General features: G+C 43.4%; 1 protein-coding gene across 4 annotated transcripts; it reads left to right on the forward strand.

The window, feature by feature from the left end:
• The first annotated feature begins 1093 nt into the window (after positions 1–1093).
• On the forward strand, positions 1094–16875 carry LOC309373002 (aurora kinase C-like). Of its 4 annotated transcripts, none has more exons than XM_081917157.1 (9): positions 1094–2346; positions 7867–7936; positions 8382–8457; positions 11537–11606; positions 12175–12366; positions 13228–13366; positions 14797–14945; positions 15140–15314; positions 16276–16875. In XM_081917157.1, exons 1-9 carry the CDS (start codon positions 2309–2311, stop codon positions 16447–16449), a joined length of 1083 nt encoding a protein of 360 aa, XP_081773283.1. In that variant the 5' UTR covers positions 1094–2308; the 3' UTR covers positions 16450–16875. The 4 variants fall into 4 exon arrangements, with proteins under 4 accessions (XP_081773283.1, XP_081773284.1, XP_081773281.1 ...); XM_081917158.1 differs by lacking the exon at positions 1094–2346 and adding an exon at positions 6642–7651; XM_081917155.1 differs by lacking the exon at positions 1094–2346 and having other exon boundaries at positions 7662–7936.
• The last annotated feature ends 1313 nt before the right edge of the window (positions 16876–18188 follow it).

Raw genomic sequence — 18188 nt, forward strand, 5'->3', positions numbered from 1 at the left:
TTCTCACATCTTCCTTCACATTCCTTCTGCTGCAAGAATATCTCACTTTTCAAACCGTTGTACTTGTCTGGCATGAGGTCACATAGAGCAGGTTATCTTGAACCTCTTCAAGAACCAGTACCTACTTTTAACCCAAACCTGCATTTTGGGGGACCCATTTCTTAATATTTTGCCATATTTTTGCATGGTGGTCATGCTACTGTTGCAGCCCAGCTTAAAGATGTTGGCTATTTGCAGTTTAGTTGCACTGCAGAAAGCTTGCTGGGGAGACCACACATTACAAGGAACTCAAAAATAACTTTAACAAGCTTTTAATAACAAAAACTCCTTTTACACTAAACATATCAAAAAGCATGACCCAACCTAACCCCCAGGGTACTGAGAGAGCTAGGTGCTGCTCTATATATACTATACCCAATTCCTGACACAGCTTAATTAACACAACTTAGCAGCACCTGCTATACTGTTTCACAGCTGTAAACCTGGGTCACATTATTTGCTCTGGCCCTTAAAGACATACACATCTTGTGGAACAGTAATGAACCTTCAAATTTAAAGAGACCATTCAACAGTATCAGGCTGCAGGCCACTAGTGGGTCTTGGCCCACCAGATGAAGACCAGTGACATACAGCCACCCAAGGGCCCCTCCAGATATCCTTGGTATTGTGCATTCATTGTGATCTGTGTTCATCATGGTATCAAGGCAGTTATACACAGTCCTGTTTTCAATATAGCTGGCAGCTACAGATGTTTCAGGGCAGACATACTATTTTGTTTCTAACCAGTGTCCACCCAGTTACTTCCTGTTGAAATCTTGCTCTTTTTCATGCCGCAAAAGTTATAGTTTGTTTTTTTTAACCGCTTTTGTTGCTTATAGAAGCATAGAATTACAGAGTTGAAGAGGACCATGCTAGTCATCTCATCCTACCCACTGCAATGCAGGAATCATGCCCACAACCATATTATTATTATTATTATTATTTGCCATATTTCAAACAGTGAAAATCCAGACAGAAAAGTTGTTGCGCTTTTCTTTTGGGGCCTTTTGATTTTGGGGGCCAAATACTTTTTTTTAGTATTCCCCCCCCAATGCTGTTTTCCAGCTATTTTTATGGGGAAAAGGCACTGCAAATGAGAAATGCCACAGATATTAATTAAGAAGGCAAGGGATAAGGGGGAAAGGGGAATAGTTTTAAAACGCCACGATCCCTTCCTTACCCAGATTCCATTTTAGGATTCATTCCTATCCCTACACACTAAGTAAGTTCCATTGAACTCAGTAGGATTTTCTTCTGAGCAGATATGCCTAGGATTGCATTGTAAATATCTGAATAATTCAGGGCTTATATTAAATGAAACAGTGGGAGAGTCAAGATAGGATCTCTTGGTTTGTTTAAATTTAGAAGCAGCCATTCTAGGAGTGTGGCCTGAGATTAGATCAGGGCCATGACACTAAATGGGGAGGCAGCTTTCCTTGCGCAGTTTCCCCAAATCTAACCTTCACACACACACCCTAAAAGCTTGCTATTTGTCCTACAGGACCAAAGCATTAAAGTACTCTGAATTAGTCCTAAAAATGAAAGCTCTTTATTTAAAAACAAAAATAAAAAAAGCAAACGAAATAGCAGAGGTGGAAATTAGGTGGTTCCCAAAAGGATTTCCCATGAAAGAAAACTCCAAATCCCCGCCCCCCGCATTCAACAAAGTTTTTGTGCAGTTTTGCTTTTAAGTGTATGTAGGATTTATTGGGACGCCAAAGCCTGTTTCGATCTAGAGCACCATAAGATACTGGCATTAGCCAATATCTGTTTTATAACTGTTATAAAACCGTTCCCAGCCAACAACGTTACAAAACGAGTTGGCTAAGACTGAAGAGTCATTCTGGGCAGAATGTGGTATGATAGTTGATGAACAGCTATAAATAATGGCAAGCCACTGGTTATCAGTCCAACAGTGGCTTTCCACAATTAATTATGTCCGTCCTGCGCCATTCACAGCACTGTTCTGCCCCCTGGTGGAGAACACTCCATGAGGCCACGTTCAAATTAAGCCATAAATTAACACAGGGTGGATACAGTTTTAGCTGAAGCCCTCTTGAAAGGTGATTGCGTATACAATGCATACCCGTTCCACTTTTGCCCTTGAAAAACAGAAGTTGCACTTTTTTCTTGTGGAGTTTCAAAAACCTGCAAAAGCTGTTTGACCAGAGCCAACAGAGGGCATAAAGAATTTGAGCTGTCTCAAACCAAAACGATTTTCTAACTGCAAGCCTGAGAAATTACATACTGGAATGGCGCTCTAGACCACATGTGCTGCCATGACCCTGCAATTGATTACTCTTACAAGTGAGTCCCATAGAGTTCAATTGGACTTACTCTCTAGTAAGCTTGTTCACAACTGCTTCCTTGCCCCCAGGGCCTGCCCAATGCATTTTGGTGCCTGAGGCGAACCACAAAACCCACACCCACCATGCAACCTGACTAGGATATTTTCCATGTTTGTACAGCACCAAGCACTCACCGCTTCCCAGCAGGGCCAGTGGTCAGGGATGACTTAACTCTAAAGAGTGTTGTGTAGTGTTTAGACTGGGGCCTGAGAGACCAGAGTTCAAATCCCCACTCAGCCATGATGTTTATTGGGTGAACTTGGGCCAGTTTCTTTCTTTCTTTCTTTCTTTCTTTCTTTCTTTCTTTCTTTCTTTCTTTCTTTCTTTCTTTCTTTCTTTCTTTCTTTCTTTCTTTCTTCCCCCCCCCCCACTTTGCCTAAACCTACCTCACAGGATTGTTGTGGGAATTAAATTATGAAGGGCAGAACCCGTGCACACCACCTTGAGCTCCAGGGATTAGAAAGTGGGGGCACATGAATGCAATAGATCCATTGTAGGGACGCAGGTGGCGCTGTGGGTTAAAGCCTCAGCGACTAGGACTTGCCGATCGAAAGGTCGGCGGTTCGAATCCCTGCGGCGGGGTGCGCTCCCGCTGCTTGGTCCCAGCGCCTGCCAACCTAGCAGTTCGAAAGCACCTCTGGGTGCAAGTAGATAAATAGGGACCGCTTACCAGCGGGAAGGTAAACGGCGTTTCCGTGTGCGGCTCTGGCTCGCCAGATGCAGCTTTGTCACGCTGGCCACGTGACCCGGAAGTGTCTCCGGACAGCGCTGGCCCCTGGCCTCTTAAGTGAGATGGGCGCACAACCCCAGAGTCTGTCAAGACTGGCCCGTACGGGCAGGGGTACCTTTACCTTTACCTAGTCCTGTAATAGGGACCCGGGTGGTGCTGTGGGTTAAACCACAGAGCCTAGGACTTGCCGATCAGAAGGTCGGCGGTTCAAATCCCCACAACGGGGTGAGCTCCTGTTGCTCGGTCCCAGCTCCTGCCAACCTAGCAGTTCGAAAGCACGTCAAAGTGCAAGTAGTTAAATAGATACTGCTCCGGCAGAAAGGTAAACGCCGTTTCCATGCCCTCCTCAGGTTCACCAGAAGTGGCTTAGTCATGCTGGCCACATGACCCGGAAGCTGTACGCCGGCTCCCTCAGCCAATAAAGTGAGATGAGCGCCACAACCCCAGAGTTGGCCACCATTGGACCCTTTACCTTTACCTTTAGTCCTGTAATATTTGAAATACGAAGTCAAGCGGAGGAGGTGACCAAGGCAAAAATCAAGGAAACAGGTGGTGGGAAGCAGAAGGAAGGTGAGAAAGTGAGAGGATGGGCAGGCAAAGGAGGAGGGTGGCAAGGTGGAAGAGGAAGCTGTTGCCCCACTTGGACTATATAAGGCAGGGTTGTCGTAGGCACTGTGTGAAGCTGTGGCAGAAGTGGGGCGGTACAGTGGTCCCTCGGGTTAAGTACTTAATTCATTCCGGAGGTCCGTACTTAACCTGAAACTGTTCTTAACCTGAAGCACCACTTTAGCTAATAGGGCCTCCTGCTGCTGCTGCGCCGCCGGAGCACGATTTCTGTTCTCATCCTGAAGCAAAGTTCTTAACCTGAAGCACTATTCTGGATTAGTGGAGTGTGTAAACTGAAGCGTATGTAACCCGAGGTACCACTGTAGCTGGCTGCTCTCCTATAGCCCTGCTGCTCTCTTGGTACCTTGAGGACAAGGAAAGGAAGTAGCTATGGCAACCTCACCATGCAAAGCAGCATTGGGGCAGTGGCTTCCTTTTCTTCCTGAGTGCCACTTCTCTTGGGTACCGCCTGAGGCAGCTGCCGGCTCTGCTTGTCTCTTTTCTCTTGAACTGGAGGTCACACTGACACCTCACCTGGTTGTAAACTGCTTTGCAATCTTTGTTGGGTTCCTCTTTTATGTCCCTTTAGATTGACCAAATAAAGAATTCACGAGTGAATGCTAGGGTTGCCAACTTCACTGTCCCTGCTCTGCTGCCTTTAAGAACAACTTGACACACACAAATTTGACAGATGCAGCTTTGGAGAAAGCTCCAGCTACTTACTTTCTGTTTGTCAGGCTTTTGTTAAAGGTACAGTAGCAGGACCTGTTAAAACAATTGACAGCCCTAAGCCTGGTGGAAACTCAAGCTGTTTAGCCTTAGAAGCCTTGGCCCAGGAGCAGGGCCAGAAAAAAAACAACAAGTGGCAAATGTATTAATATCAGATCAAAGATTAGAGCCACATCTGTACACCATCAGCATTTTATAGAAAAACAGCATGCCTTTTAGCTCTGCTATGTTCATCATTCATGAATTTGCCTTTTCCATGCCCTCCAACATTTCTCCAATGAAAACAGGGGTGTCCCATTCCATAATGATAATTTTACTATTTATACCCCACACATCTTACTGGATTGCCCCAGCCACTCTGGGCAGCTTCCAACATATGTAAAAACATAATAAAACATTAAACATTTTTAAAAGAAACTTCCCTATACAGGATTGCTTTCAGATGGCTCAGGATAACTCCATACCCTCCAACATTTCTCCAATGAAAATAGGGACATCCTAAGGAAAAGTGGGACATTATGGGATCAAATCAGAAACGGAGATGGCTTCTCTAAACCAGGGGCATCCCTGGAAAATAGGGACAGTTGGAGAGTCTGCTTTTCACATCTGTTCCACCCCATGCTAACTGATCTAATGAACCCTCTCAATTGTCCTTTGCAGAGCTGTAGAACAAGCAGCAAATTTGCATGTTCACCACTCACCCAGCTGGACCTTTTAAAAAAATTGCTTTCAAGAAGGAGGTTTGTGATCAGTCAGCAAGGATGATTAAATGCAAAGGACAGTTTCCCTGTACCTTTAAAAGTTGTAGAAGGTTGGGAGGAGGGCAGAATTACAGCTGCAGTTGCCCTCCACACCCTTTTATGGCACATAAAAATTCTGTCATTTACGTAACAAGTGAAATAGAGGTGGGAACCTGTGACCTCTTACTTAACAAAGTCATCACAGTCATGTTTGATTTACAGCTCTAGTAAAGAACATTCCATGCTTTGAGGCATTGCCACTGGTATCTATATTATGAGTTTTATTTAAGGCAGGGCTGGACACCCTCTCCAGTTGTTGTTGGACTCCCAACTTCCCTCTGCCCCGGCCAGGTATGTCCAACAGTCAAGCACAAGGGGAGCTGTAGCTTCCCCATCCCTGTACAGTGGTACCTCGGGTTAAGTACTTAATTCGTTCTGGAGGTCCGTTCTTAACCTGAGACTGTTCTTAACCTGAAGCATCACTTTAGCTAATAGGGCCTCTCGCTGCCGCCACGCCACCAGAGAACGATTTCTGTTCTCATCCTGAAGAAAAGTTCTTAACCCAAGGTACTATTTCTGGGTTAGTGGAGTCTGTAACCTGAAGCGTATGTAACCCGAGGTACCACTGTATTAAAGGTATTGGAGCCTTGAAACCCTTTGCACCTAGAAACTGTGTGACTTTAAGAATTGATCTTGGCTCCAGTCTTTGCACCTGAATCCATTTGCAATGCAGAGGAGAAAGGCCTGAGCTGATAGGACAGTGACTGTAGAAAAAGCCTGCACTAAGGCTGCTACTGAAATCCTGCTTTTTTCTGGAGTTCCAAAGAACTCTGCTAATTGGTTTGGTCTATTAGGTAATGAACTATGAATATAGGAGTTGCAGGGTGGGTGGGATGCTATGCCAAGTAACCTAGCTCTGTAGATTTTAAGAGAACAAGTACTTTCTGAAGGACATTATTTGAAAGATAATTGAATGCTTTCTAAATGATGCATTTTGAAAAGTTTTTGGTGCTGATTTTTTGGTATAATCGCTTGTTTTATGTGATGGGCTTTCAATTACCTGGGATTAGACATCATTGCTCTAGTTCACGGGTAGGCAAACTAAGGCCCATGCGCCAGATGTGGCCCAATCGCCTTCTAAATCCGGCCCGCGGACAGTCCGGGAATCAGCGTATTTTTACATACTGTATTTTTTGCTCTATAAGACTCACTTTTTTCTTCCTAAAAAGTAAGGGGAAAGGTGAGTGCGTCTTATGGAGCGAATGCAGGCTGCGCAGCTATCACAGAAGCCAGAACAGCAAGAGGGACTGCTGCTTTCACTGCGCAGCGATCCCTCTTGCTGTTCTGGCTTCTGAGATTCAGAATATTTTTTTTCTTGTTTTCCTCCTCCAAAAATTAGGTGCGTCTTGTGGTCTGGTGCGTCTTATAGAGCGAAAAATACGGTAATTAGAATGTGTCTTTTTATTTAAAATGCATCTCTAGGTTCTTTGTGGGGCCTGCCTGGTGTTTTTACATGAGTAGAATGTGTGCTTTTATTTAAAATGCATCTCTGGGTTACTTGTGGGGCATAGGAATTTGTTCATTTTTATTTTTATTTTTTCAAAATATAGTCCGGTCCCCCGCAAGGTCTGAGGGACAGTGGACCGGCCCCACCTCTGAAAAATTTGCTGACCCCTGCTCTAGTTGAACCAGTTCCCATTCAACAAAGAGGGTATATAAGCTGTTGGGGGTATTAACCAGATTCTCACTCTCCATCCTGCCTCAGCTGATTTAAATGAGAAGGTAAATCAGTGGATTCCTGTTCCATACAACAATGCATTTCTGCTCCATACAGGTACACCTGGTGCCTTCCTTTGTTGCAATTCCCAGAGTGATAGCAGTGTTGATGTAATGCAGCAAAAAAATATGGAGATTGGCTGTAGCTCAGTGTTAGAATAACTGCTTTGAATGTAAAAGGTCTGAGAGTCTCTCCTAGGCAAAGGTGCCAGCTTCCCCAGAGGATTGAGAGGGTCCAGTGCAGTATTGTATAGAGCTAGGGGCAGAGCTGAACACCCTATGAAAACTGAGAGGGGCTGGCCCACTTAAAAAATACTTGGGGGGGGACTGCTTCAGTCCCTAGGAGTCATCAGTTTTTCTCCCAGGCAGCTCCAAGGTAGCACTGGGAAAGACTTCCACCTGAAACCACACAGAGACACTGCTGTTCAGTGTAGACTGGGTCTGGGCAATCTCATGTATTTGTATATATGGCCATCTTCTCCCCACCCCACCCCATCTGACGCATATCTCTGATCTCAAGTGTAGGGCAGGTAAAGGTGTGGCTCAAATGAACAAGTGGCAGCCTTAGAGTGAACTTCTGATTGTGTCTCTGCAAGCAAGAATAGGAACTGGAATTGGCAGCACTTGCACTGAGCAGAACTAATCCCTGTCCAAAGTGGGGCTTCCATTTAGTAGGAATTGTGGTAGCGGGGCATAAATCAAAGCCAGGGCTACAAAGGAAGATTTTGGAATGCATTTAGAGGCTGCCCCCAGTTTTTCCTTTGAAGCTGAATCACCTAATGTCATGTGACATGACATCAGGAGATTCAAAAACAGTCCTCAAAAACGTGTGCGGTAATAAATTAGCAAGGCTTTTTTGTAAGATGCCACAAGACTTTTTTACTTTTTCCCTGTGTAGCTCCTTCTTCCTGCATTGGAAGCCCAGCATAGCCTGTTGTGACACTCAAAGCTCAGCTCAGGAAAAAAACGTAAGTTTTTGCTCTTTGTGTCTCAGGTTCTGGGGTGTATTGGGCCTTGCCCAAGCACCAAACTTCCAACATATAGCAACCCAAATTCCAGACAAGTTAGTGCAGGGGCATCCCTACCATTTGGCAAACTGAGACAGTTCCCCACAGTGGCAAATGCTGGGAGCAGGCAGAGGAAGCCCCCTGGGTATTACTGTCTGGAGAACAGAGCTGTCTGTATGCTACACAGCCTGCCTAGCCACACCCAAACCATCCAGTTGCCTCAAGTGCAGTGGATTATACTATCCTGTAATTAGTGCTTAAGTAAGATTCAATTGCCCCTGGGAAGGTGTCTAAGAAGAGCCCTGCTGCATCAAGCCAAAGTCCTATCCAGTCCAGCATCCTGTTTTCATTGGCAACCAGATAATCTCTTGGTTCATCCCCTTATGCTTTTATTCCTAAAACAAAGATGGCCAGATCAGCGATACAGCAGACACCTGTAAGAAAACAACTCAACAAAGACAAAGGAAGATTGGAGCCAAAAGGTACGTTGCTTGACGTTTCATACTGTATGTTGTTCTGCATCCCATTCAGCTTTGACACAGAGCCGTAGTCGGGTATCCTGGTAAGCTCTCTGGGCTGGCCTGAGATATTTTGCTGTCAGAAGTGGAATACAAATGGAACCTTCCACCAATCAGTTGTACGCCAGAAGAGGGAGATGGGCTTATTGTGAGAGGCTTTTTGTTTTTTTCCCATCTTAGCAGACGTTTATGCTTCTGTCTGAGGGAAACATATTCATTAATTTAGAGGGGTAAATTAGAGTTCCTATATTTACAGTAAACTCTCTTCAGCTGGCTTTTAGCTTGCTTGCACTCTTTGTCGAACCACCTGGAAGATCCCACGGATCTTCTTGAGCCACTGTTCTTGATCTCAGTTCTCAAGTGGTCTTGCAACCTGTCATTCAAGATCTTAAATAAATCTATAGCCTCAGCAGCAGAGGTAGCTGAGATAATAGCAGTATGAATAGCCTTTAAGTCATCTGTATGAAGGAGGGTCAATGCTGGATTGAGTACTGGGGTCCACTTAATACTATTGCCTACAGTCACACCTAAGTTTGCATTACAGATTGAGTTTTGGGGGAAGAATAATTAAATACTGGGCCTACTAGTACCATTGTTAAAGGTAAATGATCGCTTTCAATATTATGGCCCACCTCAAACTCCATGACAAACTAATACGCAAATTGTGAGGTCGTAATATAATCTATCACACTGCTTCCATGCTTTGTAAAGTCGGTATATTCCCCAGGCCAATCTCCCTCTATCATACCATTTAATATTAGCAAGTCCCTCCGCCTTACAACTTGGGCTAAACAAAGCCCTGAATAATTAATCTATGATCTTTAGACAGACGGGAGGTACCTCTGGCAAAGTAAATATCTGGTTCCAGAATCTGATTGTAATGGGTGTACAAATTTACATTGTTGACTCCCATGTGTGCATTAAAATACCCTGCAATGATACACTGCAGTAGGATATAGGGATTCGATGGATTCTATATAATTTTCTAGTTCTGTCCAGATAGTATTTACAGTAGTTTTTGTTGTTGTTGACAAGGTGGTATGGAGATGTTAATCAGCATTAAACATACTTTCAGTACTATAACCAAGACAGCAGTTGCAAACGGGTTGCATGAAATCATGGCTGCTGTAGTTGCATTCAACTTTGTGGAGATGAAACATGTTAGACCCCCACTAGCCCTACAACCTTTCGTTGAGGGAGTGGCTGTCTATGAGTGACATTTGTATCCATTAAGCAATATGGAGACATCTTGCCATGTTTCTTGTAGCAGAACCATCAATGTCATGTCTGAAAAAGTTATTTCAGCACTTTGCAGCAGAGAATCCCATAAATGTATCTCATTGGGGGCACAATAATAAATGAAATAATGAGCAATTTGCCTTTTCATGATACTCAAAATAAGCTTCCTGAGGTAACTTTCTCATTCTGCCTGAGCTTCCTGTACCTTATGATGCAACTTCCACCTCTCATCCCAATAAGCCCCAAACTTAGTAGGAAAAGATGGCTTCCCTTGTACTTCAAGGGCAAGAGGCAAGATGAATTAGTTATTCCTTTCTTGAGGACCATGTAGGAAATTTGAGGTCCACTCTTGCGTTTCTGGGCTCTGTTCCTTGTCTTCTGCTTCTTCATGTCTTCTTTAGGATATCTTTCTTCTGTCCTGCTTCCCAAGCACATGGTTAAACTATGGAATCTGCTCCCACAAGAGGCTGTGATGGCCAGCAACTTGGATAGCATTTACAAAGGAAATGACAAATTTAGGGAGGATAAGGCAATCAATGGCTCCTAACTCTGATGATTACGTTCAATCTCCACTGTTGGAGGCAGTAAGCTTCTGAATTCCAGTTGCTGGAATCTGCAGAAAGGGAAAGTGCTGTTGCCCTCGGATCCTGCTTGCAGGCTTCCAATAGAAAACAAGATGCTGAAACTGATTGCCTCATCCAGCACTCCTTGAGTTCTTAGTGCTGCACTTACTAGTTCTTTCCAGAACTGGAGATCTTTTTTCTGTCTTGATTGCTTTTATAATTCTCTAATTCTCTCTTCCTTTAGTACAAAATTATGTGCCAGTACACTGATTTCCTTATTGCTCCCTTCTCTCTTAAGCTGTGTTTTACGATAGCAATCCTGTAAGCAGAGAAACAACAGTATAACTTCCAGCATATTACCGTAACAGTAATGTTTGGTTTGTAATTCTTTTGTAAAACCACTGCAGTGCAATTTAGTGCTTCCTCGGGAGGCTTAAATCACCTTGGAGCCTCTTGCACTGTTTGTGGAGGAGAAACATTTGTAATTTAGATTTTTGCATTCACTTGATAAAGCTAATTGAAACAAGAACTCCCTAGCTGCGTAGGTAGAAAAACACCCTGGAAAAGGATGCTGAGTGTGAAGCAGCAAACATAGGCAACCTTTAGTCTTGGATTGCTTTTATAAAGCTATGTCACTATGTGTGTATGTGTTTTTATTGTAGGCAGAGCAACTACAAGTGGTAGTCATGGAATGGGTGGAGATCGCCACACCTTTCTGCTGATAATTTCAAACATGCTTGTTTTCTTCTCAGTGAATGATTTTGTGTCTTCCTGTTTGTAGTTATATAGAGCTTTAAGTATGATAGCGAGTTACATAAGCAAGTTTGCCCCCCGCCCAAATGGAGGAATAAAATTCTTAAATTATGCTAGTTAAGGACAAACAAAAGTGGTTCAATTATATAGTTTGAACAGCTTTTGAAAAAGTACTTGTTAAGTATACAGTGGACCCTCTAGTTACTCTGGATATGGAACTTTCAGGTTACGAACACGGCAAACCAGAAAGTGTATACTTCCAGGTTTTGCCGCACGCACATGCGCATTCAATCACGCCATGCGTGTGCGCAGAAGCAGCACCTCTGCCTACAGACTTTTCAGGTTGTGGACGGACCCCTGGAATGAATTTAATTCGTATCCAGAGGGTCCACTGTACAACAATTCAGTTACATGAAAAGTACTTTAACTAGATCCGTAACTACTGCCCATCACATCATGCCTCTAAGTTGGTGCAATTGTTGTTGCAGAAGAAAATGCATCTCAAGAAAAAGTATCTCAAGCAAATGCCAAACGTGACTCTGGTTCTCTGCTTCCCAGGTAACTATATAAAAGTGTCTTGTGATGATTATTACACTGGAGGAATCTTCTGCCATGTTGCAGTTAAAAATGGCTTTGATACCGAATTAGAAACTAAATGTGTGTATCTTGTACACACATTGTGCTTTCTTCTGTGGTTATGTACCTTTTGTCAACCTTTGCCTTTCTTCTAGTTTCTTTACAGGTGCAATATCTTGATGGATGTTTGTTTAATCTTCTCAGTGGCATATTTGAATCATAATGCCCCTGATCGGTCATAAGAAAACTGCCTTGCATTTACGTGTCAGTCTACTCCAGCATGTCCTGCTTGGACTACCTGTGACACCTCTGCCCAAGTCTTCAGAGTTCTCCCCCTTTACATGCTACACACCTGTGCAGATGATGTGAGCATGGTCACTGAGCACATTGGCCAACTTGCCCCTGAGCACATTCACGTGGGTCCATCATCTTGGACAGCAGCAGGGCTACATCAGAGATGGGGATTATCCAGATATTATCATGCTGGTAAAGGAAACGTATGGTTCTCTTGGTTTAGTAATTGATTTTAACTGCCCCCTTTGATTTACAGGAAAATGTGGGGCACCTCAGACTTTGAATTTGGCAAGCCACTTGGCAAGGGGAGATTTGGAGCGGTGTACTTGGCCCGGGAGAAAAAAACTCACTTCATCTTGGCCTTGAAAGTCATTTTCAAATCATTGCTGGAAAAATCTCAGCTAGAGCACCAGCTCAGAAGAGAAATAGAAATCTTAAGTCACCTCAGGTAAAGCAACTGAATGCAGAGGCAGCTGCCTCATACAGAGTCAGACCATTGGATAGCCATTGGATGCTTTAGCTGAGATTCTTGCATCGTAGGGGGTTCGAGTTGGTGACCCAATGATTGGTTCCTCCAGTACTATGTCTGTGTTAACTGGCAGCAGCTCAGAAGACAGTAGTCTTTTCCCACCTGAAGATGCTAGGCACTGATTTTTTAATGTGTCTCCTCCCCCGCCCCTTTTGTTTTAATGTATCTGTGTGGTTTGGTGAGTTAGTTGGTTGTAAGTCACTTTGTGTTTCCTTGGGCAAGATAAAGCGGCTAACAAATTTAATTAATTAAATTATCAGCATCAGCATCATAACAGCTACAAGGTAGGGCCTTTTGCATGCAGTGCAGATGCTTGTCACTGAGCTAAGGAACCTTGCTATGGTCAAGCATGTTGACGAATTATAGTCCATCAGGATCTAGAGGGCCACGCGGTCTGCATACCTGCTCTGTGCTAAATCTGTCAAAACATGGAAAGCCTCATTATCACCTCTGAAACATTGTGTAGATGTTATGTAGTCCAAAACATCTGGAGGACACCAGGTTGGTGCACCTTAGTTACAGCTGCAATCTTATGCCCGCCACCTGCCTAAGAGTAAGCCCCACTGAACATAATGGAGATTTGCTTCCAAGGGAGCATGCATTGATTGATCCAAACACAACTTGTATCTCAATAGTATCTTCTTCCTGGATGGGGCAATTGCTTAGTACATTCATTTGTAGACCGTGTGTACTTTGTCTACCTATCACAGCCGCTTACCTCTTATGTGACCTAAACCACAGGTCCTCTCCTTTTTTCCTTTAAACAAAAAATCTGCCTAGACACCCAAATATCTTAAGGATGTATAACTACTTCCATGACCAGACCCGGGTTTTTCTGATGTTGGAATATGCTCCAGGAGGAGAACTGTACAAGGAGCTACAGAAGAAAACACACTTTGATGACATCAGAACAGCCACTGTGAGTACAAATGCAAAGGCTACTGTTCTACACAAGGAGCTGGAATGCAAAACATAGAACATATGGCTGGTGAGCCTAATGTGCTTCAGAGGGCGTAGATATTCCTTAAAGAAAACCTGGTAGGTAAATGTATTGTGAGGAGAGCAAAGCCAAGCCCGTTTATGTGTGTCTGTCTGTGTCTTCTTCTGATTTGGTTCTACAGCTGCAAACCAACATACTGCCTATGATGTTGGAGCAGCTTTGACTGGCCCCAAACATTGTGAAATAACCAAGCCATGGCTTTCAGAAATGGAGAAGGACATTTGGGCATAAAGGATGGCATAGCCCATTGCACCAGTGCTTAAGGTCCAGCCTGTTAGCATATGGCGTTTTTATGCAACAGCAGAAGTTGCCTTTAGTGAGAGTCTTTGATTGGAGCATGCCTTTCATTGGAAGGTAATCAGATTGAGACGGAGTATAAAATAAGAAAGCTTATGCTTATTAACAGAAGGACACTCTGGAAAGGAAAGAATTCTATAGTCCTAGCTAACTAACTAGTTGGAGAAACCAAAAAGCCATACTTGCCCCTTTGCTCTCAGAAGATACATCAAGGATGGCCTCATACTCAATCCAAGTGTGAGAAATAAGTTGCAAACAGGATGCAACCTAAAATGTATCAATCTATGTAAACTGTAAAGGATATGGCGGTTAGCAGAGGTTAAAAGTACAGGGATAGTCTGGGAATCTGTAGGTCCTTTTATCTGTTCAAACTCCATACAAACCTCTTTCTGCAAGCTGAGTTGCACCCAAACTTCAAACACAGCAGACTTTAAGGTCATCCCCCTGTGACCACAGATTTAAGTTTCTTATGACTTTGTTTCAGTTGAAGAAGTGGACTAAAGAGATTCCTTTTGAGAACAGGAGGTGCACTGAATTTAATATTTACTTCCAGACCCCATTAGTAATTCTCCAAATGAAGTTCTAGCCTAAGGATGAGAATCGCCAAAAGCCACATTATCTTGGCTGGGGGGGAAGAGGTTGGAGTCTGCCTACCAGTGGTAGGTGGAGCCAAATCACAAGTGGGTGGGGTCAGAACATCATGTGCAATGGTCAAGTACCTTACGCCATGGAATGAAATACAGCCCTCCAAGCCTCTCTATTTTGCCCTTGTAACTCTCCTGTGCAACACCCTATTCCAGGGATTTTTTTCTGATACTGACACAATGGTTGGCCAATCAGCTCTATGTAAACCCAACTCTTTCTACAGTGGGAAAATCATAAGTTTTCTACCCAGACTCATAGAGGAAACCTTATTGTGCATTACAGTAGCACTGAGTGCACTTTTAATCCAGTCTCACTGCTAAATTTATGTACAGTTGCATGCAGTCTTGGTTAACAGTCAGAATTAACTTACCTATTTTTTTTATTTTCTGCGCATCATACATCTACAGTATATGGAAGAAATATCTGATGCTCTGATGTACTGCCATGCTCTAAAAGTGATTCATAGAGATATTAAGCCAGAAAACCTCCTGTTAGGATTAAGAGGGGAGCTGAAGTTGGCAGACTTTGGATGGTCAGTGCATGCTCCATCACTTAGGTATGTATACATATATATTTTTAAGAATTCAATACTGTTGGGAAGAGTCATGTGAGCAAAAAAATTCACCTGCTAAATTTCTATTTGGCAACTGTGAAATGCAGAATGTGTCCTGTTAAAAGTGAACCCATTTTAAACTGGATTTCAACTGGCAATTTTAAACTGAACCCATTTATTTTTTTTAAAAAAAATAGGAGGACAACATTCTGTGGCACTGCAGACTACCTTGCTCCAGAAATGATAGAGGGGAGTCCACACAGTGAGAATGTCGATGTGTGGTGCGTTGGTGTCCTTTGTTACGAGTGTCTTGCAGGATATGCACCATTTGAAGCACCAACACAGATGGAGACTTTCAGAAGAATAAAAGATGTATGTTCTTCTGAACAAAAAGCTTTGAGAGTAAATGGATTTTGCAATCTACAGCTTGAAACTTGGGCCCAAATCTTGATGGTTTATCCTTGAATGGGCACATTAGGTCATAGCATCAAGCTTAAGAGCCATGAGCCAGGATGGCTAACCCACAATCAAGATCTGCCCCCACCTGCCAGATCATGTGGCCTGCCAACCCTTGATGCTTTTCCCTCAAAATCTAGTCAAGAGATAACATCCTCTATTATTTAGAGCACACTTTTTAAAGGGCAGAGTGCTTAATCTTCCGATTAGGAAATAAAAGACCCCCCAGCTGCCTTTTTACATAAGTTCTTTGATCTCAGATCTTAGAACTAAGTGCCACAGAAGATGAGCCCTCTGCCTGCTCTTGAAAGGGTAAAAGGCAGGGTTTCCTCCCACCCACAACACTGGAGTGGAAAGAAATGTGTGTGTATACCAGAGTTCTGAGAGACTTCGTGTCTGGTGAGTGTGTGTGCACTGCTTGTTTAATGAATGCCCATGCCTAGTGTCTGGCTGCTGGTACATATACACGACCCGGAAAGCTGTCTGTGGACAAAGGCAAGCTCCCTCAGCCTGAAAGCAAGATGGGTGCCACAACCTCATCATTGCCTTTGACTGGACTTAACTGTCATGGGGTCCTTTACCTTTTTTTACCTTTTATACCCTGACCATAGCCCCACAGACATGTCGCCCTTTGAGGGATGGCAGTTAACATAACCCTATTTCTAGAGGTGCTGTACAAGATACATAATTGACAAGGTCCTTGTCCAACAGTATAAGCATCTTAGGGCAAAGCTGATGTGCAGATAGGAAAGCTGCATGGGGGTGGAGAAGCAGATAAACTGGCACTAGGGTAATGCATTCAAGTTTTTTTAAAAAAAGCAGAAGACACAACTAGCTTCATAAGAAAATGTAACTTAAAACATTCTTTTCTTCCAAGGTTAACTTTTCATTCCCTTCTTGGGTGTCAGATGGAGCCAAGGACCTAATATCCAAAATACTCAACCGTACACCTTCCCAGCGGCTTCCCTTGAAAGAAATAATAGCGCACCCATGGGTTAAGACCAACTCTAGGAGAATCTTGCCACCTGTCTACAATGAAACAGAAGAGTAAATGCCTGTGTATATCCAGAAGGCTGTTGATTACTCCACATGTGCATCTGTCTTTTTAGATAGTTGGCTGCAATGTCAGACAGCAGATGAAACCAGAATATCAAGCTTCTGCTTTCTGCTAAACCAGGTCTGAGAAGCCAGTGCCCCAGCAGCTGATGTTGGAATCCATCTCCTATCTTCCCTGACCGTCGGCCATACTGACTAGAGATGGGAGTTGGAGTCTAACAACATCTGGAAGGCCACAAGTTCCCATCCCTCCTAAACCACTCTTTTACAAAGAATTATTGTCACTACTTAGCTTGTAAATTTACTGTTAACTGTGGAACTTTTATGAACTGATATAATGAGGAAGAAAAAAAGCTAAACTTTGTATAATTTTAAACTTTGTATAATTTTAAAGAAATAAACACTTGCTAATGAATCTCAATCTCGCTGCAAGTTGGAAAGATGGTCCAGAGCTAATGTTTAAGTATGCAGAGCTTTCTCAGGATCACTATGTTGAAGAATTGATGTCGAAGCACATACAGTGGTACCTCGGGTTACATACGCTTCAGGTTACATACGCTTCAGGTTACAGACTCCACTAACCCAGAAATATTACCTCAGGTTAAGGACTTTGCTTCAGGATGAGAACAGAAATTGTGCTCCGGCAGCATGGCAGCAGCAGGAGGCCCCATGAGCTAAAGTGGTGCTTCAGGTTAAGAACAGTTTCAGGTTAAGAACGGACCTCCGGAACGAATTAAGTACTTAACCCGAGGACCACTGTACCTTATTGTACTGCGGCCAACTTAAGTGTTTTAGTATTGAGAAAGCTTTCAAGCGCTCCAGAACACTTATGTCAGAATTAGATGTTCAGTTTTCAAGGAAAGGTGGAAGGTTCAAGATATAATGAAAAGGCCAAACATTTGCTTTGCAACAGTCTTAAGATGGAAGACACAAGGTGTTATGTGTCAAGGGCTACTGCGATGGGACAATTGGCCACTCTTCCTTTGAAAATACAAAGCCAGCAGTAAATCGGATATTTACAAAAGTGAGAAGCAAAGAATCAGAAGGAAGAACTTTTGGCTACCTAAACCTAGATGTGTGTTTCAGTCATTTTCATTTTGTATGATCACCTTCTCTGGTCGAATAGGACCTAATGCTGACAGCTTTCTGCTGGGATGGTGTCTGGTCAAAAAGATGGATAGTGAAGACACCCATCTATGTTGCTCAGAGTCTTAAGATGCTGTATAGCAGGCAGAGGCATACCTAGGGGTTAGAAAAACTGGACCCCGCTGGTAGCGCAGGCCAGAGTGGATGCAAAAATTCCCTGTTAGGCATTTGAGTCCTTCCACAACACCTGGACTGCGCACACACACATTGCTCAGCATTCCAGTGCAAGGGATCCTAGGTACACCTCTGATACAAATGGGAAAATTCAGACTCTCCAGCCTCACCACCCCGTTTACCAGTCCTGCTTTGCATCTTCCTTGAGTGGTTTTGCCTGCCTTGAATGTTTCATTGAACTCTGATAATGCTACTTGCTTGCCTGGGTGCAGGCTAGAGTGGAATGTGTGTATGTGTGTAGAAACTAGTGTACTACTCAAAGGTAAAATTTGCATTCACTTTTGACTCCTGCCCTATGTACCTCTGGCATGTGGTCCTTGGATAATAGTCTGGAAGGACTGCAGCACTTAGTGAAAATGGTTCTCTGTCAGTGCTCTCTACTAGATGCTAGAAGTGGCTAAGTTCTGCCATCTC

Source organism: Podarcis melisellensis, assembly GCF_964234715.1.
Source record: "Podarcis melisellensis genome assembly, chromosome: 6".
NCBI classification, from domain to species: domain Eukaryota; kingdom Metazoa; phylum Chordata; class Lepidosauria; order Squamata; family Lacertidae; genus Podarcis; species Podarcis melisellensis.

Bases quoted from the DNA above. Each gene is read 5' to 3' on its own strand.
- LOC309373002 (XM_081917155.1), top strand. From the start codon at position 7,748: ATGTCATGTGACATGACATCAGGAGATTCAAAAACAGTCCTCAAAAAC. The intron at 7,937-8,381 runs GTAAGTTTTTGC...CCTAAAACAAAG, and splicing joins GCTCAGCTCAGGAAAAAAAC to ATGGCCAGATCAGCGATACA. The intron at 11,607-12,174 runs GTAACTATATAA...TTTGATTTACAG, and splicing joins TCTGGTTCTCTGCTTCCCAG to GAAAATGTGGGGCACCTCAG.